Source organism: Rhododendron vialii, chromosome 7a, assembly GCF_030253575.1.
Source record: "Rhododendron vialii isolate Sample 1 chromosome 7a, ASM3025357v1".
NCBI lineage: Eukaryota > Viridiplantae > Streptophyta > Magnoliopsida > Ericales > Ericaceae > Rhododendron > Rhododendron vialii.
This window is the reverse complement of record NC_080563.1, coordinates 15134535-15159278: the sequence shown is the minus strand read 5'-3', so window position 1 is coordinate 15159278 and position 24744 is coordinate 15134535. Positions and strand designations below refer to the sequence as shown.

The 24744-nt window shown below is 45.8% G+C and overlaps 2 protein-coding genes across 5 annotated transcripts in view; both read right to left on the bottom strand.

Moving 5' to 3' along the window:
- LOC131333672 (putative disease resistance RPP13-like protein 1) overlaps positions 1-4255 on the bottom strand; it is a 37547-nt gene extending 33292 nt beyond the window's left edge. For all 4 annotated transcript variants that reach the window (XM_058368310.1, XM_058368311.1, XM_058368312.1 and 1 more), the window contains exon 1: positions 410-4255. In XM_058368310.1, coding sequence (XP_058224293.1) covers positions 457-4140 — 3684 coding nt within the window. In that variant the 5' untranslated portion in view covers positions 4141-4255 and the 3' untranslated portion in view covers positions 410-456. The remainder of the gene's footprint in view (positions 1-409) is intronic.
- LOC131333679 (ubiquitin carboxyl-terminal hydrolase 21-like) overlaps positions 1-24744 on the bottom strand; it is a 75699-nt gene that overhangs the window by 6876 nt on the left and 44079 nt on the right. The gene's annotated exons all lie outside the window — the stretch shown is intronic.

Sequence of the window (24744 nt, the reverse complement as noted above, 5' to 3'; positions counted from 1 at the left end):
TGTGCATATATTGCCAAAGGCCCTGCCCAGGCGCCCATACCCTCAATGATTGGGGACTAAATGTGTTCTATTATTGTATTGTATAGTTGTAGGTCCAAATGCGGTTGAATCAATCTGCTATACTGCTTGATCAAATCACCTTTCTGCATATGCAAAGAGAGAGAGAGAGAGAGAGAGAGAGAGAGAGAGAGAGAGAGAGAGAGAGAGAGAAATAACTAAAAAATTCATGAGGAAAAGAAATGAATGTGAAGCCCATACTTCTACATGCAAAAACAAAGAGAAGTCGTTGAGAAATTAAAAATGGCTAGCCGGAGAATTAATAACAGAAAAATCAGAAGATGAATGGAATGAAATGATGACAGGTCGAATTTTTCTTGTAAGTATTCTATATGCAGTGCAGAACAAATACCTTAGTGGGAAGCTTTGGTCTTCCCTAGCCACATAGCATAGATAGACTTATTCACTGATTACTTCACCATCGATTTTTATAAAAGGGATGTGAGCAATCTTATGCCAGTCTTCTCCTTCCTCCCTCCGGCAATGAGGTTTCAGCAATGGGCAGTCACGAATTTGCAGCTCAAAGAGGGAAGTGGGAAGCCCCTCTTCTGGCAAGGATTGGAGCTGAGGGCAATCGAAAATAAGCATGGAGTCAAGAGAACCAAGACGTTGAAGGCCCCTTTTGTTGAGTGATTTGAGATTCAGCAGACGTTCGAAGCTAAGAAATGTAAGAGTGGGGGGCAGTAGCCCCTCCTCGGGGAACGACTCCAACACATCTCCAGATTTACCGAACAGTGAAAAACTTGTGAGAGAGGGTAGTGTTTGCAAACCCCAATCTCTTCGGCCACCCACAAGTTTCGTGCAATTCCTGATATCAAGAGCACCTAATTTGGAGGGCAGACCCCCTTCCGGAAAAGACTCAATTTTTGGACAATCATGTAACACTAATGACTGAAGAGATGGGAGAAGGGTGTGCATTTGTTCTGGCAGAGCCTCCAGTTTCTTGCAACAATCGACCAATAAAATAGACAGATTTGGAGCAGGTAATCCTCCGCAAGGAAAAGATAACATATTATTGCAATCACCGATGGAAAGTGACTCAAGTAATGTCAGATTTTGGAGCTCAATCCCATCTGGAATCAATAGGGTCTCAAAATTTGTACAATGCCAAATTTTTACAGATCGAAGCTTTGGGAATAAACCCAGTGGGAGGGATTTGAGTCTCTCGCAGTAACTCAGATCCAATCTTTCAAGGGACATGTAACAATGGCTCATTTCCTCAGATAGTTCCTCATATAGCCTTGGACAATTCTCTACCGTCAGCTCCTTCAGATTTGTTAGTGTTACCAGCTCGCTTGCAAATTCCTTCAAGCTTTCAAAGCCTGAAATCTCCAGTTTTTCAACAGAAGGCACACTTTGCCCCTCCAACTGTACCCCTTGGCATTCGTTCAACACTAGCTTGCGTATAGAAGTAGACATTGAAAGTGAAGCCACAAGCTTTGGGCAATTCACTATCTCAAGTCCCACCAAAGAAAGCACCTTCGTGGGTAAGTGTCCGATCAGCTTGGGACAATTGATTACCTCAAGCTTTTGAAGCCGAGAGAACTCTCCAGCATCTAATATATACCAGTCCTCCCACCCCGACATGTTCTCAAAACGTAGAGTCTCGAGAGATTGAAACGGTTTTCTTAAAGAACCACTCTCTCCATAAAATTCACAACCCACGCTCGTTATTCCCGGCATCCTTTCGATGCTAAGCTCTTTCAAAGAGGGCATTTGACCAAGTGGGGGCAAGGAAAAGCAATTCTTGCAATTCTCCAAACCTAATGATACCATATTGCAAAATGATTGATCTCCTAACCAAGTAGGAAATCTTGTGCGTCCATAGTTTTTAATCTCAAGGTGCTTCAAGTTTGTATGAGGCTTCAGCTGTTTAAGTACATCTCTTGCATTCTGTGAATCCTCTGTAGTGCTATACCATTTCAATGCTAGCCTTTCAAGGTGTCTTTTCTCACTCATCTCTGCTTCCAATGCTTCGTGGCCACTCTTTACATTTTGCAATCCTGAGATGGAGATTTTTCCTCGAAGGCAATGAAACTCTCCCAACTCATTAATACCCGTGCACTTTCCTACTACAAAAACAGTTAATTGTTGGAGATCTTTCAACCTACTTATATTCATTGGCATCTCTTTTAAGTTGGTTCCGCTTAAATCAAGATGACGCAATGAAATCAGTCTTACAAGATCTGCCGGTAATGTTGTAAGAAGATCACATTCAAATAACAACAATGTTTCTAAATTATACAGTGCACAAATTGATTCCGGCAACTCCCTGATTTGCGTGCAAGAAAGGTCCAACAAGCGTAGATGTATCAAATCGCCAATTGAATAAGGCAATTCTTTAATCCTATATTCCGACAGTGACAACAGTCGTAAGCGTGTCAATCTCGGCAAAATCTCATCCACAACCTTTTTGCTCAACTCGACTGAATCACCTATACGCTTGAATGATAGGAAAGTTCTTAAACACTTAGCCTCCCTTATTTCCTTGAACTTCTCAAAGCTACAAAATCTACGTCGAACAAACGAGAAATGACGAACCTTTTCAGCAACACCCTTGCCATCCTCTAGCCTATAAACGAAATCTCCCATCACGTATTGAGCTAAATCATGAACAAGATCATGCATGACAAACAAAGAATTATTCGTATTTGATATCTGAAAAAATGATCTTGAAAGCAATTCCCGGAAGCACTCATAACCTTCTTCTTCCACTGTTTTACTATTCTTGGGCTTCACCAAAAAACCTTCTGCTATCCAAATTGAGACTAATTCATTCATGTCGAATTCACAATCCTTAGTAAATATGGAACAGTAAGCAAAACATCTTTTTAAATGTGAGGGGAGATAATGATAGCTCAATCCTAATGCTGGAAGGATATTGCTTTTCTCCTCTGATAACTCCCATATGGCACTTAGCAGTATATTATTCCAACATTCAACATCTCGTTGGGAGCGTAAAAGACCACCCAGTGTTTTTGCAGCCAAAGGCAAACCTTTACATTTTCTCACTATCTCCTTGCCAATTCTTTCAAGGATAGGATGTGCATTGCAGTCTCCCTTCTCAAATGCAAGTCTGGAAAACAACTTCCAACAATCTTCCTCGGGTAATTCCTTCAAACCATGACTAGGAACTGTTTGCATAATAGATGCAACCCTCTCATTGCGCGTCGTAACGATGATCTTACTCCCGTGTGCTCCAGATCTGAAAGGAGCCTTCAAGACGTCCCAATGGGCATAGTTCTCAATCCAAACATCATCCAAGACAATAAGAAACTTTTTCCCACTCAATGATTCCTTCAGCTTGACCTGAAGCGAGTTTAGGTCCCTTTCGTCCGAAGCCCGCCCGTTGACTGCCTCGACAATTGTTCTTGTGACTTTTTCAACATCAAATACGTCAGAAACATATACCCATGCTTTCTCACCAAAATGCGCATCCACTGTGCAATCATTGTACAAAAGTTGAGCAAGGGTGGTCTTGCCCATCCCACCCATCCCGACAATCGGGATCACATCGTAACTACTTTCTCCATCAGACAGCAACAATTTCATTATCTCTTCCTTGTCATTCTCCCGTCCGTAAACACAAGATTCATCCACCAAAGAAGTTGTTGACAACCTGGTTTGGGACCAGTTCCGTCCAGCAACTTTTCTCAAACCAAGTGAGTCTTTTTCTTTCGTAAAATCTTCTAATCTTTCAATCATCCTCTCTAACTTGGACTCTATCTTACCGTCGAAAAATTTAGTGAAGGACGAGATCAGAGACTGTACCTCGTTTGGGCCGCTTTGGTACTCGGCTTCCACCTTGCACCGCAAAGCCCCAGTAGCAATCGCATCCACTAAGTCTTCGGCGTCGTAAACGGCATCTTTAAGCTCATCCAGCCATTTTTTCACATCTCGATCAGTGAACTGCTTGTCCTCTGCATCATTGAGCACCTTATTAAGTCCAAGCAACTTCAACTTAAGCTTCTTGAGAAGCCTTTCGTCATGCTTTCGACACCGGAAGAAGTTGATGAACTCCTTGGAAGTCAAACGGTCAAGCAACACTCCAAATGCAGCGCCGAGAAGTGCTTCCCCAGCCATGCTTTTTCCGTTGTTATGCTTCTCAAGATGGTAGGGAAACAAAGAGTGCAGGAAACGAAGATTGAAAGCCTCTGCAACCTTAGGGTAAGCGGAATCTATCTATGGATGGAAATAGGAATGAGGCACCGGTACAGAACTTGAATAAGTTTTTATTTTTTGTTCAATAATAAGGCTTGTTCCACAAAATAAAAAATAAGTACTTATTTTTTGGTTAAAGTAATTTTAAGCTTAAAAATTATGTGTTTACACAAATAATTTTCCTATCAATAGATCTCATTGAGATTTTTAATACGGTGCAAAAAAAATTGAAAAATTATTTTTCATTTACGTTATTTTTGAGTTTGAAAATGTGAAATAAGCTGCTTATTTGAGTTTTCTGGAACAACCCTTCTTATTTTTTTTTGAGAAATTTCAAAATAAATACTTATTTTTTAAAAAGATTTCTGGAACGGAACCTGAATTTTTTATTATTCAAGGAAAGCCCCTGGCAAGAAAATAGATCAAAGTTGGTGTGCTGAACCAGGAGTGTCCTTTTGGTAATTGACTTTTTGCTTTATTTTTTCTGGTGATTTGCCACTTCTATCAAAAGTTTCTTTATTTTGATCCGAGGAGGACGGATGTAATACGTGGGGTATAGGATATATTTTTGGGAAAAAAATCGAAATGGTCTCTATAGTTAAATATTTGTGTCAATTCGGTTCCTACAATTTTAATTGGTTCGATTTACACTTGTGTTTAGTTGAGAGTTTAATTTAGTTTAGTTTAGTTTAGTTTAGTTTTGGTAGTGGGTGGAGAGAGAAATAGAATAATGATTGAAGATAGGGGTAATGATTGGAGAGAGATAGAGAGAGATGTGAAAGTAATAATTGAAAAAATAGGGTAATGATTAGAGAAAGAAGTAGAGTAATGATTGGAAAACAAAACTAAAATGGCAAACGAATTGCACTTTCCATATTATTCCAACTTGGTCCAATTACTAACTGTCGTTAGCCTTTTTAACGCCAAACACAAATGGGTTCCTCTTTTGGGGTTAAAACAGTAATTTTTTCATTCACCTCTTGCCTTAATATACATCTGAACCAAAATACAGCTCATTCTTCCATTTCTAATGTTAATCACTGGTATTAAGTTTGGATTTCGGATTTTGGTAATGAGTAAAATTTGGTTATAGTTTTCTACAAAAAAAAAACAAGTTACCCTCCAATTTAGCATTTTTATGATCAGTTATAAGGCAACATAACCACTAGTATAAATACTAAGATATCTTATTTTTTTGAATGCCCATTCTTTTGAATTTAACTTAAACGTAACTTAAATTTGAAAATTGTCCTTATTTGATTTTCTTCGCATTTGTTACTTTTGTGAGTTATTGATTTGCCTCGACGGGAGGAATCGGAAAAATAAATTTTTTTTACTTTTATCAAAGTATTTTGAGAAATAACCATTTTTTAGCCAAAAAAAAGATATTTTGATGCTAAAAAGTGGTTATTTCTCAAAATACTTGAGTAAAAAGTTAAAAAAAACTTACTTTCCGATTCCTCTCGTCAAGACGAATCAATAACCTATAAAAGTTTGGCGCAAAACTAACAAATACAAAAACAATTCAAATAAGGACAAAATTTCTAGATTTAAGTTTAGTTCAAAAGAACGCAACCTCAAATGCATATAGAACCATGTCCAAAAGTCACAACATAATACAAATCCAAAAGTCACAACATGATAAATAAACCATATCTAAAAATCAGAATATTACATAAACTCAGTTCCAAATTTAGCAAGTCATAACCTAACTTAACAACACAAATGATTACAAAAAATAGTGCCATGTCATTCCATTCATTTTCCTACACTTGGCCCATGCATTGATTCCTAACTAGGGATGTTAAAGTTTGAGTAGTTCCACAGAGGGAAATCAGAGAATTCCTATTTTATCCCCAAAAAAGGGGGTCAATTCACGTTTGGTGTTAAAAAGCCTAACGGTAGTTAGTGATTGGACCAAGTTGAAACAAAAGGAAAAGTACAGAGTGTAAATCGGGCCAATTAAAACTACAGAGACTAAGTTGACACAAATACTTAACTACATGGACCATTTCGAATTTTTTTCCTATTTTTTATCAGAATGCATACTTATTAGAGTATCTCTAAATTTGAGTAAAAATCATCAAAATTGAAGCTCCACTCCTTATTCAAACTTATACCAAATTTGGATTTTACTCAAATTTTTCCTCAAACTTGCTACTGAGTCAAATTTTGTACCAAATTTGAAATGGCTCTTTTTTGCTTACCACTCCTTACGTCCTTTATTTAGAGTCCAGTATTTCATTTTAGGCTGTCCCTTAATAAATGTCCATTTTGTAAAGTTAATAGGTAAAAGTTTGTGCATTGTCTATTTTGTCTCTAAAAGTAGATTTCATTTTGAAAAGTTAGCGAGTAAAAGTGTAATGATGATGGATAAGTAGGGAAAGTGGAGGAAAAAGTTGATGTGAAAAGTATAATGATGATGTCTTTTTAATAAGTTGGAGTTACGAAACAAAACACTTAAAAGGTATGGAGTACTGTTTATAGTTTTGCTATTCAATTGAATTCCCTGCAATTTTCAATGCCCAGCCCAACCACCAAATGCTTTTCAGTGAATGCACCCGAGAGATTTTCCAACTGTAGGGGTTCGATTTGACGGGACCTTGGCCTGGGATAGGATTCTCCTTCCGCTGGTTTGCTCTCCTGCTTCTGGACCTGCAATAAGTCACTAAGGCTGGAATAGCCCAGTGACCCTCCGATGATCAAGTCAGATCTCAAGAGAAGGTATAAATCTTAGGGTTAGGGAATGATGGCATACCTCTTTAGGTTAGAGTCCCCTCGTATTTATAGACATAGGTTTACTTGATCTCCAAGTCAGTGCGTAGAGGGTACGCTCGGGTAACCGTTTTGGGTGACGTCATATATGACGAAAGGAATAAAACGGTTACGGAGCGCATGGCCAGATCTGATCCCAATGATAATGCTCATTGCACGATCCTTCTTGGGGCCCATTTGGTGCGACTATCTCTCTCAGAAGGCTTCGGGCACACTGAAGTAGGAATCTTTGTTGATAGCACATTCCGAGCTCAGTCATGCAAGCGAGTGATTACCGGAGCAATATGGTAGATCCATAGTTCCAATCGATCCTGCTGACTGAGCTCCCACAGGGCTCTGGCTCGGAACATCTGGCAAGGATACCGAGGATCTAACCGAAGCCACTACAATAGCCCCTCAAATCTTTGGAGCCTCACGGCTCGGCTCTAGGGAGTTGATTCTCCTCGCAAACCGTCTTGTTCGAGCCTTAACCGCCCTCATTACCAAGGCTAAGAGCGACTTCGGTAAATATCAAATCACAAGCCCCAGCAACTGGAGCCATGCGTCGTCCGTCGCCATAAAGCTATGAGTTGGAAGCTGTCTCGGCACGTGCTGTGTCAGTTAATTGGTATGAAACGTCTCTTCGGGAACACGCGTCAGGATGCCAATGGTTCAGTCTTTTTGCGCCCTGACTTCGGTGCAGGACCTTTGATACTAACCGTCCGATGAAGACACAAGTCAAAAATCCAACGGCCCGATGCGTGACGCTTCATTTCCCGCGTAACTTTTTCGGTCTTTCATTATAAATGGAGGAGATAGAGACAGGACAAGCACCCCTCGTCCGCTTTGAAGACGAACCGTCATCGCCATCTGCTCTCTACTTTCGATTGAGATTTTCGAGTATCTTGGACGTAGATCTCTACACCAAATTGAGGTATATTGATCTCCTCGCTTTGATCTTCATGTCTTGATCAATTTCTTCAAGTTTTCCGTCATTTTTAGCGCGCATTACGGCTGAGCCACCACTCGCCGCTTTTTGGCCCGCGGTGGCACTGGACATGTCCAGCGCTGCTCTTGTTTCTCCTGAGGTCCAAACTCATCCCGAGGCCAATCATCACCCCGAGACCCTAGGAGTAGTGTCGGTCCCATGGGATCCCTTTTCGGAGAGGGATGCTCTGATCGTAAGCGAGGTCTATTTATTCCGAGGAGCAACGACCATTCTGTTTTGAGCGCTAGGACATCTTATTTTTCCCTAAGCACGTAGCTAATGAGTTTTTGCACATTCTCTCCTTTGCTAGGCAGGGGCGAATGGTCGTTGAGCTCTCCTCGGACAGTTCCAGTGGCTCAGGATCCTCTCCTGTCGAGATTCCCGAGGACATTCTTGAAGTGCTTTGGACCAGGGCGTTCCTCCGGACCCTCGTGGATTGCATTGAACCCTTTGATACTTTGAGAACTCCACGACGAGTGACCGCCTTTGACCCCAAAATGACAGAAGCCCCCAGTACTTCGGGCCAAGGGCCGGGTCCGTATGCAAACGCTCTCGAGGAGGTCCGAGGTCGGAGGAGACCAATGAGGCCTTGCCTCTACAAGAACCAATACTTCGATGGCTCTTCGGCCGCCTACGCCGAATTCAAAAGGGTTTACAGAGTCCCTCCGGACGTCGAGGTTTGCCTTCTTCCGAACGCTGATCCTAAAAACCTTCCGTATCGACGCGGGGAACTAATTTTCCCCCTGATGGCAATTATCGAGGGAGGGGTCAGATTCCCGCTCCATCAATTTGTTCGACGGGTGCTTCGAACCCATACCCTGACCTCTTCCCAACTTACAGTGAACTCCTACCGAATCATTACCAGCATCATAGAGCTAAGAAGGCAATATAATTTGACCTTCGCACTTGAAGAGCTCTTCGGAGTATACTTAGTGGGAGTGAACCGGAAGAACGATCGGTACTATCTCTCGTGCAGGACGGGATATGACACATTTCTAATTGACCACCTCCCCGACTCTGAAGAATGGGCGGGTATTTACGTCTCGGTTACCGAAAACTTTATGTACGGACCCGGAGAGAGCGTTGTACCGCCACCACGGTACAGTTCGAGGCCGGAGCCCCTGGTCGGTAGAACTCTCTTTTTTTTTTTAAACACACATGCTGCACATTCTTCCATCTTTAGTATGCACTGATTCTTTCATTGCTTTTCTTTTAGCCGAGGGCGTTGTTGCAGAGCTCCGGGAGAGGGCTGTCCAGGCAAGAATAACAGCCGCCTTTGCCATTCCTATCACTAACCGGTATGCCCTTGATCTGCTCGGGTATGTCGCCAGTTACACTGGCTTCTTGAAAAAGAAATCGAGGTAGCAAGGGGTTCCGCGGGCGAGCCGAGGACGAGGCAGAGGAGGGAGGAGAGAAAGAGGAGAAAGGTCCACTGAAGCGACGAGCAGCAGTTTGGGACCTCGGGGTGTCATTCGCGAGGAGATTGATCGCGAAATGCTAGAGAGGACCGGGCTGAGTTGTGAAATGGCTGGTTCAGGAGCTCGCGAGGTCCTGAATCTGAGGCGCCAAAGGCCGAGGAGCCAAAACCGAGGCCCTATCTCTGGTACAACCGGTGTCAGAAGCTCGGGGGCAGTCCTCACTTCTCCAGAAGGGCGCCCGAAGAAGAGGGCTCGGCACGAGGAAGGTGACGACGGCCGAGGGGGGGACAAGGAGCCAATCCTTATCAAGGAGGAGAGGCAGGGAAGTGATATCAGGGGATAGGGAACCGACGCCGAGGCAAGGGTTTCTGCAAGAGAGGTGCCTTGGGCTCCAGAGGTCCGCCACTACTCCGGGCGCCTGATCCACCACGCCGATAGTGCTGTCAGCAACATTGGGACGGCATACGGGCTGCTGCGGTCCACCATTCTCCCCCGGGACACAAGGACTGTCAAGGGGCGCACCGAGGATATGACCAGGGAGATAGCTCAGGCGCTTCTGTTGGTGAGTTGGGATTGTCCTTTGTTTTTATTCCCTTGGGTTAGGAATTTGTGTTTAGTTGCTTTCCTCTACTTCCTGTTTGGCAAGCTGGCACTCAGGGTCTTACTATTAATGACCGAAACAAAGCTCAGGAGATGGAGATAGAGGAGCTAAAGCAAGTTCTCAGGCAAAAGGAAGATGATCTGAAGGTGGCCCGGGAGACTTGTGATCTTTACTTGGTAGATTTCCAACGGTGTGATGGGGAAAGAGTGCTTGCCGAGGGAAGGGCCATCAAAGCCGAGGAAGATGCGGCCACTCTGAGGGTGACCCGAGCTGGGAGGTGGAGGCTGCGAAGAACAAAGGCTATGATGAAGGCTGGAACGCGGCCGGAATGGAGTATAAGAAACAAGTTCGGGATATCGAAGCCGAGCTGCATAGGGATCGCTTCCTGGATGGAATGCGCTTTTGCCATGAGGTTATGGTAAGCGAGCTTAACCTTCTCGAAGATTCGGTTCTCTGAGCCGTGCCCCGACCTCCTCCGGAAGAGCTCGTTCTTCCTGAAGAGGAAGATGAAACCGTGCCAAATCCCGAGGAGTTGCAGGTCCCTGAAGATCAAGCTGATCCCAATGCTACTGCTCCTGCCAACACATGAAAGAACCACACCCCTCGTTTTTGAGAAAATGTTGCGCTTTTAATTGACTTTTGACTGGACGGCTCTGAACATTTGGATTTTGCCGTTCCAGGGTATGTAAATGTCTCTTGGTGTGGCTGGCGCCGAACAGTTGGCCGAGACCGGATTACTTGTAATAGTTTGACAAGGATTATATTTCAATTCACTTAGCAGCTTGTGTGAATGAATGTTTTAGTTCTCGAAGTATTGTGCTTGTCTTTGAGATGCTTGTATGAATTTATGCTTGCCGCATGGGTGATGATCCCCCTGCTTCGGTTTACGCTTCTAGAGCAATTTTATCGAAGAATTATCCGAAGCATGATCCGAAGCAAAATTGAACTCAGAAAAGGGGGGCAAAAATCGAGGCCCCGGTCAGTAGCTAGACCCTGAAGGATCAGGTGACCTAGTCCGAAGCAAGTGAGGAACAATTTTGAACAGTCCATCACCCTGCGTCGGACTTAGGGCGCCTTGGCAACTTGCTAGCAAAAAATAGGCCTAGCCAGGGGTAGACGTGCGAGACGGTGGTACTGCTAGGGGACGTAGGCTGGAGTCGCGAAGGGATATGGCTTCGGCCATAGGTTCAGGACGCAGCGAGTATGAGCAGTAAAAGACTTTGGTGGGTCGGTATAAGGGGCTCGGGAGGAAGCAGAGTATCCTTAAAGCGAGTGACTAGAAGTCCAAACGACCGAAGAGGCCGGGGCGACTTAGTGGGAATTTTGTCCGAGGGTATCACCTATGAGAGAACAATATCCCTGAAGTCGGTGTAAAACGGTCCGGGCAAGAACAAACCGAGTGTGAGTAATTAAACAGCATAAACAAAGAATACAAGTAGTGCTAAGAAAAGAAAATTCTCATTCATCCTTGTTGGGGTGCTGTCATTACATAATCAAGTTGCCTTTGAAACTTAAAGGAAATGCAACATATTTAAAGAAATGAATTGGGCTCCGGTAACCGAGTACTATCCATAGAACTTCTTCAGGTTGTTTGCATTCCATGTTTTAGCAATGGGAAAACTATCTAACTTCTCCAATTTGTAGTTTCCCGAGCCGAGGTGCTTAAAGACCCGGTAGGGGCCTTCCCAATTGGGCATTAGCTTCTTCTTCTTTGATTTCTCCACGACCTTCTTCCAGACAAGATCATCGGGCTTGAATGACCGAAGGCGGACACTTCGGTTGTATCCCTTTGCAACCTCCTGTTTGTATGACGCGAGCTTTATCCTTGCATTTTCACGTTCCTCTTCGGCCAAGTCGAGGTCTGAAGCAATATTGTCGTTGTTAACCGAATCATTGAAGTTTTCAGTACGGATGGTAGGAAGCCCGACCTGAATAGGGATGACAGCCTCCATTCCAAATGCTAATGAGAAGGGAGTATGACCGGTGGATCGCCGAGGCATGGTACGGTAGCCCCAGAGCACCCTAGGTAGCTCTTCGGCCCATCTGCCCCGGCGAGATTCGAGTTTGCGCTTAAGTCCAGATGAGATTGCCTTATTTGCAGCTTCGGCTTGCCCGTTGCCCTGGGGATAAACCGGAGTGGATGTGTCCCATTTGATGCCATATTCGTCCAATAGGGCCTGGTATTTCTACCCTGTAAACTGCCTTTCGTTGTCGGTGATGATTGCAAATGGAACACCGAAGCGTGAGATAATATTTCGCCAAACGAAACGAATGACGTCTGTTTCTTCAATAGTGACCATGGGCTCGGCTTTGACCCATTTTGAGAAATAGTCGGTTGCGGTCAGGAGGAATTTGAACCCGCCGGGGGCAACGGGAAGCTTGCTAACGATATCCATGCCCCATTGGGAGAAAGGCCATGGGGTGAGGAGACTAAGGTCCCGAGCCGGTTGGTGGATAATGGGGGCGAACATTTGGCACTTCCTGCAACGTTTGACAAATTCTTTGGAGTCCTTCTTCATTGTTGGCCACCAGTACCCCTGGGATATGGCTCGGTGAGTGAGGGACCGCCCACTGGAGTGACAGTCGCTGTCGTCGGAGTGGAGCTCTTCAATGATGCCTTTTACTTTCCGTTCGGATCGAGCCAGAAGAGAGCAGCCTTGTTGCGGAGTCGGTGAGCGTCCTTCTTGTCGGTGGGAAGGATGTCGTCTAGTAGGTAACCAATGACCTCATCCATCCAGCTCGGGCCAAGCTCTATGTTGAGTACCTCTTGGTCCAATGCTTTGAGTTCAAAACTGGGCTTGTCAATGGAATTGAAGGAAATAGAACGGTGCCCTACGGACGAGCAGGCCAAGGCGAGCCCTGCAAGGGCATCGGCGTGGGCATTCTATTCCCTGGAGATGTGTTCGACTCAGATGGCTTTGAAGTTTTTGATGAGCTGGATGGCGGTGCTGAGGTAGGTACGATCATCCCGAGCTTCGTATTCCTCGGAGAGTTAGTTGACCACTAATTGGGAATCGCTATAAACCACGAGTTCTTCGATACCCAGAGCTTCGACGGTCTGGAGTCCAGAGATCAGTGCTTCATATTCAGCCTCATTGTTAGAGGCTGAGAAGTTGATGGAGAGTGAGTTTTCATGCAGAACAATGGAGGGGGAAAGGAGGACGACACCTGAACCTGCACATCGGCTGTTGGAGGCGCCATCGACATACATTTTCCAAACATCTCCGTGAAAAAGTTGTCAGGCTGTGCTAGGGTTAGCCTGGAGTACTGCCTCGATGTTTGGAATGGGAGCCGAAGCAGGAGTATTGGGCGGAGTAAGTTTGGCGATAAAGTCGGCGAGCACCTGAGCTTTTATTATTGTCCGAGGCTAAAAATGGATTTCAAAGTTGGCAAGTTCCACGGCCCACTGAGAGATTCGGTTAGAAAGATCCGCCTTCTGGAGGAGAGACTTTAGTGGGTACTCGGTGAGGACAGTGATACAATGTGACTAGAAGTAAGGGGCGAGTTTCCAGGAGGCTGAGACGAGGGCAAGAACGAGCTTTGCCAATGGTAGGTAGCGTGTCTCGGCGAGGGTCATCGTCTTACTTGAGTAGTAAATTGGTTGGTGTTCCCGTCCTTCCTGTCGGACGAGAACCGAGCTTATAGCGTGCAGGGAGACGGCAAGGTATAGGAACAAGTTCTTTGACCCCGAGGCATGACGAGGAATGGGGCGATGGACAGGTAGGTCTTCAACTGTCGGAGGGCTCAATCACAGTCCTCTGTCCAATTGAAGCTCTGTCGGCTGCCCTTTAAGAGGGCGAAAAAAGGCTGACATTTGTCGGAAGAGCGACTGATGAATCGATTTAGGGCAGCAGCCATGCCTGTTAATCGCTGAACGTCTCTCTTGTTGTGGGGGGCCGAGAGTCTTTCAATGGCAAGCAGCTGAGCGGGGTCGGCTTCAATACCGCGTCGAGAGACAATGTGGCCAAGAAATTTACCGGAGCTTACGCCGAAGGCGCATTTCTCGGCATTGAGGCGGAGCTTGTGCTTTTTGAGAATTTCGAAGGTTTCGGCGAGGTGAGTTAAGTGATCGGTAGCGACCACACTTTTGACTACCATGTCGTCAATGTAAGCCATCATGGTGTCACCGAGTAGGCGCTTGAACATCTTGGTTATCATTCACTGAAAGGTCGCTCCGGCGTTTTTCAGACCGAAGGGCATAACGAGATATCCAAAGATCTTGTGGGGTGTAATGAAGGCCGTATTTTCAACATCACCTTTGCTCATGGCAATCTGGTGGTAGCCACGGTAGGCATCCAAGAAACTAAGTCGGGCGTGGCCTGTTATGGCATCGATGAGCTGGTCAATCCGAGGAAGGGGAAAAAAATCTTTCTGGCAGGCGTCATTGAGGTTGGAGTAGTCAACACAGACTCACCATTTACCGTTCTTCTTTTTAACCACTACGGTGTTGGCCAACCATTTTGGGTATTGCACTTCTCGGATGGCCTTTGCATTTAGGAGCCGATTGACTTTGTCTATTACAGCTTCGGAATGGATCGTGGAGGATCGCCGCACTTTTTGTACAATGGGACGTTTAGCCTGGTCGATGTTGAGTTCATGGCAGATAAACGAGGGGTCGATCCCGGGCATTTCGTACGGGGTCCATGCAAATACTTCGATGTTCCTTTTAAGGAAATCGAACGTCTCGTCCCGGTCGATTTCGCTAAGTGAGGAGCCGATGAGAAAGAAATGAGAGCCGTCTTCGGTAATCGGGAAGGTGATAAGGTCTTCTTCGGCTTTTTCGTCGGCTGGCCTGCCAACGTCTTCCAGAACTGGGGCCTCGGGGACTTTGATGAGGTTGACCCCGGAGGTCTGCTTATTGCTTCGGACCGCGTTGATGTAACATCTTTTGGCTGTGGTTTGATCTCCGTACACGTCTTCCTGGCGCCCATTGGTGCCGACGAAACGGACTACCTGGTGATAAGTGGAGGTGATGGCCTTTAACTTATGTAGCTAGGTACGTCCGACAATGGCATTATAGGGGCTAGGGACATCGACCACCACAAACTCCATGTCTAGAACAACCGATCCGGCACGGACGGGAAGAGTGACCATGCCAATGGGCCAGACCGGGGCTCCATTGAATCCGATAAGAGGAACTTCGGAGGGACGGAGGTCGGTGTCGAGAATCTTCAAATCCTTGAAGAGAGAATAGTACATGACTTCAGCCGAGCTGCCCTGGTCCACGAGGATGCGTCGGACATTGAAAGCTCCGATGCGTAGCGTGACCACGAAGGCGTCATTGTGCGGAAGTTGGACACGGTTGAGGTCCTTCTCGGTGAATGTTATCATCCACTTGGAGCCGTCGTCGGTTCTGGGGCGCTTTGCTTCGGGACCGACCAACATGACCTGCTTGGAGGAGGAAGCCGCGCTAAGTTCGTCCCGAATGATGCAAGCGGCCTCGGAGTTTAGAGGACTGTGAATGACATGAATTGTCTGAACTTCTTCCTCGGTGTTATTTTCGGAACGTTGTGCCCGAGCCCTTGTCTTCTCTTGATCGATGAGGTTACCGAGGTGGCCACCTAAAACAAGCTGCTCCAAGTAGGCTTTGAAGGGCTTGCAAGTTGTGGTAAAGTGACCCTGCTCGTTGTAGTAACTGCATCGGACGATAGGGTTCTTGATTTTCCCATTTTCGGTCCCTAGCTTTTGATTCGGAAAGGAGAAGAAAGGCTGATCCTTCACTTGATCGATGATCCGGTAGATAGGAATGGTGAAGACGGTTTTCTCGGCGTTGAAGTTGCTTGGCTTCGGTCCCCTCCTCGACGATTGCTTGATGTTGTTGACTTGTTTTTTTGGTGTTGAGACAGGTGCGGGAACCAATGTGGACACCAAAGTATTTAGTGTCTTTGAGCCCGTGGGCTTCCCGATGCCCCTCTCAGCCTTGCACTCGATGAGCTGACACCAACCCTCAATGCGAGTCATAAGGTCCTTCATGGAGTTGGGCTTGTGGCGAGCGAGGTCGTCGTAGACCTGCTCGTCCTGAGAAGTGAGACCAAGCTTGAAGCCTCGGGCTGAGATGATGCTGTCGCAACCTTCTATCTCATTGAATAATTCCCAGTAACGACTGATAAGCCCTAAATAGTGTAAATAATGGGGCTTATCTATCCCGTTTTTCTACTCTTGCAAGCGCTTTTTTACTTATTTCTATTTGATTTTGCGCGCAAGTTGTGTTTTTGTTGAAAAGTAGGTAATCGGAGCGAAAAGGACGTTTCCAAGGCTCCCAATAATCGCCGGAGGAATCCGGAAGCATTCGAGTACATGTGGCACGTTAGGAATCGCTCCCCGAGTCTCAAACGAAGTGATCAAAGCATGAAAGGAAGGTTCGGGACTCTCAAAGACCGGAAGAAAGAAGAAAACAGCAAAAACCAGCCAGAGAAATATGGGGTATCAATACCCCCAACACTGGGTATCAATACCAGGAAGCATGCTGTCCAGAGAGGACAGAGGTATCGATATCTCTTTTAGGGGTATCAATACCCGGTGTCTGCGCGCGAACTTTTTAATAGCATTTTTGTAATTATTTTGTAAAGGGGGTATATATACCAACTTAAGCCCGATTTTAGGGCATTCAAGACTTGCATTTTCTCTCTCTACCTCCATTAAAGCTTTTGCTCCCACTTCTCTCCTCATTCATGTTTTGAGGAGGGATTTTAGGTACGATCTGTTCGGTTTCGAAGCATTTCGCCTTTATTAAAGTTGTAAGGAATCTTCTCATCTTCGAGGATCTTGTGTTTATTTCGCATTTAATCCATGTTTAGTATTTTCCTTATCTTTATCCTTGCTCATTACATGTCTCCTTTCATTATGTGTGAGTAGTGTAGCAAGGCTAGGTTGTGGGATGGTTAGCATCCCGTAGCCATGGGTATTTCTTGTTCTTCTTTTGTAAATCTTCATTTTCTAGCTTAAGCATGTACTAGGGTTCATTTTATGTATCAAAACTCAGAGGTGTTAATCTCTTTGATCAAATGTAAGCAAGGGTTACACTTCTTGTCACATTTGATGCTTGGAGCTATGTCCTTCCACGTGTTTGTTTAAATGTCTCAAAAGAACCTTAAACGTGCTTAGCACTCTTGTAAAAAGAGAAGAATAAGATTACCTTTGTGTTATGGGTGTTGATTATCCCTAAACCTAGCCTTTAGTTTAAATCTCCAGTTAAAAAGCCGTAGTTAGGTTAAGTAGCCATTCACCTAAAATTCTCAGTTGGCCATCTCAATGCCAAAGTTTGGTTGGCGGTCCTAACGCTAAAATTCTCTTCGCAAGCTAATCTCTGAACCAAGTTATGGATGCGCTCCCTGTGGATTCGACCCCGGACTTCCGGGTATTATTATGCTTTCAACCGACCTAGCCCTACGCTTGGGGTATTCTTATTGCAACACACATTAAGGTCGCAAGCATTTTTGAACGACCGGCGTACAGTCGGAGCATTTCGTCGTTTCGCTTGCGAAGAGATAGGAAGGAGTCGATTTCCTTTTCGTGCTTATTGCTCGTAACGAACCGGGCCATGAAAGCATCGCAGAGGGAGTCAAACGAGGAGATTGATCGGGCGGGAAGCTGGTTGAACCATGTGAGACCCAGGTTGTCGAGGCTAGCGGGAAAGACTTTGCACCAGAAAGCGTCGTCCGAAGGCTCGTTCCGGAGGAACAAAGACATGACGAGCTTGTACTGAACCAGATGGGTGTACGCTTCGGTTTTGCCGTCGTATTTGGCAAATTTGGGCTGGTTGAATCCCTTCGGGGGGGTAACCGAGTCGATCTCTCTTGTGAAAGGATGGGTTGTGAGCCGTGTAAGTCGCGCGTCGCGATGAGGTCGGATCGAACGCTCGAGACCGTCTGGACGCTCAGTCGCTGCATGCTTGTTTGGGACAAGTTTGTCCAACCTTTCATATTCTTTTCTCTTCGGGGCAACGCTGACCGACTTCAAGGGAGAGCGCTCATAACGGTGATTACAGTAGCTATCCCGAGCGGAAGGCTCAAGGCGCTCAGTGACTGGGCTTCTACTATGGGCGCCACTGGGATGTGACATGATAAGGCTCCTGGCTCTGGTTTTCTTCAGGCGCTCGCAGTATCCCCTGATCTGGAACTCCACGAGACCGTCATCTCCCCTGGCTGCCCTTGTGAGGCTAGGGGTAGATTCGTGGCGGGCCTTGCCCACTCGAATCTAGTGCATGGAAGAGGCGGAGATGCTTCCAGCACCGAGCCTCTCGAAAGCCGATGGTTTCCCTTGAGGCAGCTTAGGGGAACGGGAACAGTCCCTGTGCGATGTGTCTCGTGCGGTTCGAACGTCCTCCGCTCTTGGTGGTTCGAGACGGTCTTTGACTGAGGGGCGGGATCTGTGCTCCAGAAGGTGACCGCCTTCGTGACTGCGAGGAGGGGTATGGTAGCTTCCCCTTCCGCAATGGCTCTCGACGGATTGAGATGGGGAGATCTGGAGGAGATGTTTGATCTCAGCCAACTCATCTCAGACGTGCTTGTCTTGTTCCATGACCGTTGTTAGGTCATCGATTTTCCGTTCGAGGTGGCGGATATAGGTGTGGAGCTTGGAAGATGGTCCTGCGTTTGGAGCTAAGGCTCCGGCACCAATTCCGACGAATACGTGGGTCTTCCCTAGGGCGGTGGCTCCGCCGAAAGCCAGGCTGTGGTCCACAAGGGAACCGAGCCCAAAGGCGGTAGCACCGTGGTGCGCGTCATTGACCTCAACCATGTTTGATTCAGGGATGCTGAACGGAGCTTTTGGGGAAGGGGGATATGGACGTTGAAAGGACGACTAGGTCCCCAGCGGAGTCGCCAATTGTAGGGGTTCGATTTGACGGGACCTTGGCCTGGGTTAGGATTCTCCTTCCGCTGGTTCGCTCTCCTGCTTCTAGACCTGCAATAAGTCACTAGGGCTGGAATAGCCCAGTGACCCTCCGATGATCAAGTCAGATCTTAGGGGAAGGTATAGATCTTAAGGTTAGGGAAAGATGGCATACCTCTTTAGGTTAGAGTCCCCTCGTATTTATAGACATAGGTTTACTTGATCTCCAAGTCAGCGCGTGGAGGGTGTCAGCACGTGGAGGGTACGCTCGGGTAACCGTTTCGGGTGACGTCATATATGACGAAAGGAATAAAACGGTTACGGAGCGCATGGCCAGATCTGATCCCAATGATAATGCTCGCTGCACGATCCTTCTTGGGGCCCATCTGGCGCGACTATCTCTCTCAGAAGGCTTCAGGCACACCGAAGCAGGAATCTTTGCTGATTGCACATTCCGAGCTCAGTCATGCAAGCGAGCGATTACCCGAGCAACACGGTAGATCCATAGTTCTAACCGATCCTACTGACTGAGCTCCCGTAGGGCTCTGGCTCGGAACATCTGGCAAGGTTACTGAGGATCTAACCGAAGCCACCACACCAACTATTATGTCTCAAATTCCTTCCACCGACCCCTGAGTTGAACTTCACCTTAAACTGATATACGGATGTGTCCATCACCACTAAAACCACTCCACTCCATCTCTCTTCATTCTAAACTTTCTTCCCTCAACCGAAGAGAATAAAAACCAGATGGATGAGAATGAGTATGACGTTTATGGGAACTCTTTCAGCTTAGAGAAAACTCATATGGAGTTCAAATTGAAACCCCATATTCCACCATGCGACATTGAATTGATTCTTACAGTTAAAGTATACTAATTATTTTGGGAAATTCTAAGTGCAAAGAAAATCTACCCGAAAATTATCCCGAAAGTGCAAATCAATGGTACAGATTCACTTTGAATTGTATCTGTACCGTTGATTTGCCCATTCGGGATAGATTTTCGGGGTAGATTTTCAGGTAGATTTTCTTTGTACCTAGCACTTCTCAATCATTTTGGTTTTTTTCTTTAGGTTACTTCAATAGTCACGTGTTTATTTTTTCCAATACATTAAATTTATACATTGAATTGATTCTAGCAATTAAAGTATACTAATCATTTTGTTTTTTTCTTTTGGCTACTTCAACAGTCATGTGTTTATTTTTTTATTTATGAAAAAAAATGAGAAATGAGAATGTAAAAAAAATGATTTTTTAGCAAATCAAGCCAAAATATTAAGATTAGGAATATCTATATATGAATAATTATCGATAACATTCAAAATTATGTATATAAAAATAAAAATTTTAAAACTCGAAGTCGGGGCAAGTGGGCCCGCAACATAGCTCCACCCCTTACTTTAGTGGTAGTAGGTGTTACTTGAGTCCAGGATTCAAGTCTTATGCACACCATAAATGTTTGAATAAATTTTTTTAATTTCTTTTCATTCTTTTTAATCATACTTTGAATATCAACTTAACAAAAAAATCATTGTAGACAATAAATAAATCAAAATAATTTATTTTTACTCAAAAACAATGATTAAAAGGTTAAGAATAAATAGATTTTTATTGCTAAACAAGTATTCTTACAAGAGTAAAGTTAATTTAAGCACATGATTAGTTAGACAATACGCATTGTATGAGCACTTTTTTGTTATGTTTGATTCATTTTTCCTAATGGTATAAAAAAATTTAAAATTCTTTTTAGTGAAATTACGAAACTAAAAACACCATGTTTCTTTTTATCTTGTATTAGCCCCCGTGTGACAACCCGTTTTTAAGCCTTTAAAAATTCGGAATTCATTAGAGATTTTTGTTTGAAAAACTGACTTCACGGTTAATCTTCGAATATTATTTTAAGGTTACGAACTTACGATTAATTTTGGATTTTTTTTTCTGAGATGAAACCCAGACTGCACAATTGAAATGTGTGGCCCGTGGTTCTTTGATCTGCGGTCCTCCTCCGTTGGCTCGTGGGTTTCCTAATCTTCTTGCCTAGCCTTGCACAGTGAACGCACGACTAAGACCTGGCCGGGGTTGCCCGGCAAGGCCCTCCGGCGTGAGGATCAGTATGTGCGGAGAATCGAGAATCGAGTAAGAGACTAGGGTTTTTTTGATAGCGTAGTGTGTGTACCTCTCAAAGTAGTCATCCTTTAGTATTTATAGAGTCTCCCCGACTTGCTCTCCAAGTACCATCACGTGCCTTGCACGAGCCAGATGGCGTCATTGTGACCTCACAGAATATATCTAGTAACCGTTTTGGCATGAGCTGGCACCTCCCATGTGCGCTCATCATTATCTTCTGGCATAACCGTTCTTGTCACGTGAAGAACACATGACTAAAAAAGTGGCCGAGCCCATGTCTTCGCCGACTCTGGCGGACGACACGAGATTAGAAATTCTACGGAGCCGCCATGCAAAGGGTGGCCGAACCTAAAGAGTCCATTTAAAGGCAGCCGCGGCTGAGGGCTTACTTCTTTAGGAAGGTTGCCAAGCTTGATTAAGCCATGCGTGTCATAACCTTGCATGTAGCCGAGCTTGGCCTCGGCTTGCTCTTCAACGGACTCGAACCGTTAGATTCAGTGCACTACAATAGCCCCTCAATCTTTGCCGACGCCGAGCGCATGGTGGAGATTGAAGAAGAGCATGCCCGGATCTCACCATGGCCGTACACGGTCGATAGCAGGTGGTTAAAAATTTGGCCGAGCTCAAATTGTTTCCTCGGCACCTGTCATGGATAAGCCCCAATAGGCGGTTACCATGTGTTGCTTCATAGTCCACTACGGCTAATGAGGGGACAGCCGGCACGCGTGAAAACCTGCAAGGCCACTCCATTATTGCCATGTGTCGAGCATCGAGTGGCTATCAGTTCGGCGGTGCAGCATTTGGGCGGGAACTTCAAAACCCTAGACCTTGCCCTATATAAAGGGGGACGTGAGGAGAGAGAGAATCTCCAATCTCCTTCTCTCTCTAGACCTCCATTGCTGAAGTTGCTCATGCCGCCCGTTCGTCTTTCAGTTTCGATTTCTAAAAGATCTAATCGTCAGATTTTGTCAGAATCTCCAGGTATGTGTTTGATTATTGTTGTCCCCTTCGTTTCTGCAGTTTTTAGGCATTTCCTTCTCCTTTATTTGGGATTTTTTGCTCTGTATGAACAGTGTCTCGCTGGGGATGAACAGTCTGTTCATCTTCAGCTTCAACCTATTCTTCCAAGCCCCAGTTTGGATGCTGGTGGGTTTGGCCGACGACGGTGTTGGCCGAGCCCCTCGACTTGTCTTTTTATGTCTCCCGAGCCTGAGTCCTTGTAGGGTGGGCAAGTAGGGTAACCAAGCGTAGTGAGATCCTTGCCTTTTGGCCGACATCAAGGTTCCTCATCATAATTTCCTCTGTTTTATTAGGTCCGGCTCACCCGATCATTGTCATTTCATCGAACTCTGAAAATTCGGGGGACGACTCCAGAGAATTGTTCATCCGAGAGTACTTGGATAGGCGCATGAGCCGACGCCAAACTTCTTCAATTGCTTCGAACATGTCAGACTCCAGTGATTCCAATGCCGAACGTGACCATGAATATGACGGCGGTTTTAACACCGAGCCAGAGATATCCTTCACAACGTTTACCCGATCCGACGCCGAACCCGAGCCGGGTTCCGAAGCCGAGTCCAGGTTTCGTTCTCAGGCCGAAGCAACTACCTCATCCCGTTCTAGGCCTAGTGATACCCCATCCGAGGATAGGGAGGTTGCCGACCTCTATGAGAGGGGCAAGTTTTATCCCTACGCCCATTATTTTAGCGAAGATCCTCACGAATACGAGAGTTTTTGCCGAGAGTACAATATCCCTGATGATGTTGTTGTTAGTCAGGTGGCAAACAACCGCATTAGGGATAAGAGAGAGCACCGTCCCGAGCACATAACGGTCCCCTTAATGGCTATATGCGAGGCCGGGCTCCGGTTCCCACTTCACCCCTTTTTAAGGGAATTGCTTGCTCGGTTCGATTTGGTGCACCACAATTTTGCAATCAATAGTTATAGGATAGTGATAGCCGTGATTAAGTTGAAGGAACTCCATAACCTTGAGTTCACAGTGGCCGACCTTTTTCACACATACATAATGTCTAGGCACGGCAAGACTGAGAGTAGGTATCTGTCGATGCGTAGCAACAAGGAGCCGTTGATAGAGGGGTTGCCCGATACTGATAAATGGGCCAATTTTTACGTCGAAGTTAGCGGTAACTATGAGTTCGGCGATCAAACAATGCGGTTACACAGCATGCCGAAGATAAAAGATTTTCGAGGTTGTCTCTCTTCTTGTACTTCGCCGAGCCCCGACTTTACTTTTCGTGTTTTTTGAGTTTTCAATATTGATTGGATTAATGCCTCTTGCAGACCACCGTGCCATAACTAAGAGAGAGCAATCGCTTGCCGTTGAGCAAAATGTTAAAACCTTGAAGGCCCAGATTTGTCGTGACGCGCCGACCCTACTGGGTTATACCACTTCGTACAGAGGGAAGTTGAAGAGGAAGGAGAAGGAAGGGGTGCCGAACGTGAAAGCCGGGAGCAGCAAGAAGATTGCCGAGCAACAGGTGGGGAGAGACAAGCAGCTAAAGCCAAGCAATAAAGAAAAGGAGCCGAGGGTAAAGTTCCCTACATTTAGAAAGCCTGCTGAATTCTGGTTTAAGGAGAGCCGACAACCTGAGTTTCCTGGCATAGATATCCCTCTACAGACTCTTGTACCCGAGTTCACCGAAGAGATGGGAAGAAGAACGCGGTTAGCGTGAATATCAGGGATGGTGCAGCTGTTCGACAGAAAGAGAAGGATTTGGCCGAGCCTGCTGAAAAGAGGCAGAAAGTCACTCACGATTTTTTCTTAACCAAGCCACAAGCTGTTCTTCGAAGTGAGAAGGATAGGACTGAATCATCAGCGGCTGTGGGCGAATCAATGGCGGCCCAGAAGTCGACGAGCTCGGCCGGCCCAGTAAATGTTCAGGAGTTTGCTCCATCTTTTGCCTTAGCCGAAGGAAGGGTTGTTACGGTGGAGGACTCCGTTAAGATGGAGCCCGGGCTGGCTGTTGCCATGCTCCAAGGTCTGGCTCTGCCGCAGGATATGCTGAAGGTTCCTGAGGATCTTCAGCCGAGCCTAGTGCATGCGAGTGCCTACCTCGTCCAGGTGCGCTTGATCCCTTTTAGACCTTTTTGCGTCCGATTTCCGAGCTTGATTGATTTTTTGTATTTTATCTTGCTTTGTTTTATAGGTTGGGCAAGCTTTGCTTCGAGCTTCGAACAAAGCCGAGCTCGTTACCGCTGAAAGGTCTCATTATCGTGAGGACCTCAAGACCGAGCGTGAAAAAGTTAAGTCATTGAAGACAAGCCTGAAGGCAGCGAAGGCTCGTCTAGCCGAACTGGAGACGAAAAAAGGTGAGGTTGAGGAAAAAGCAAAGAAGGCCGAGCGTGAACTTGGGAAGGTGTTAAAGACGGAGAAAAGAAAGATGAAAGAAGTTGACGGGAAGGCCTATCAGGCCGGGTTCGACCGAGCGGGTGCCGAGTACGTGAGGGACGCTCGGTCAATGGTGAATGATGAAATTAAGATGAGAATCCCCATCTCTTACCGAATGGGATACAAGGATGGCGTGAAAGCTGCGTGTGCGGTCCTGCAGCTGGAGGCTGATTTGAACTTGACCAAGTCGATTCCTGCGCCGGTCACACCCGAGCTCGTATTGCCGTATACTGAGGAGGAATGCGCACCTCTTCCTCCGGAGGAATTTCCCGAGAGTGACGAGGATGTTGATGACCTTACTAACGCCAATGCTGAGGTTGACGATGGTTCAGGTGGGGTGAAGTCTGTTGAGGGTGATGGGAAAGTGGCCGAGGACGTTGATCATGAATAAATGAT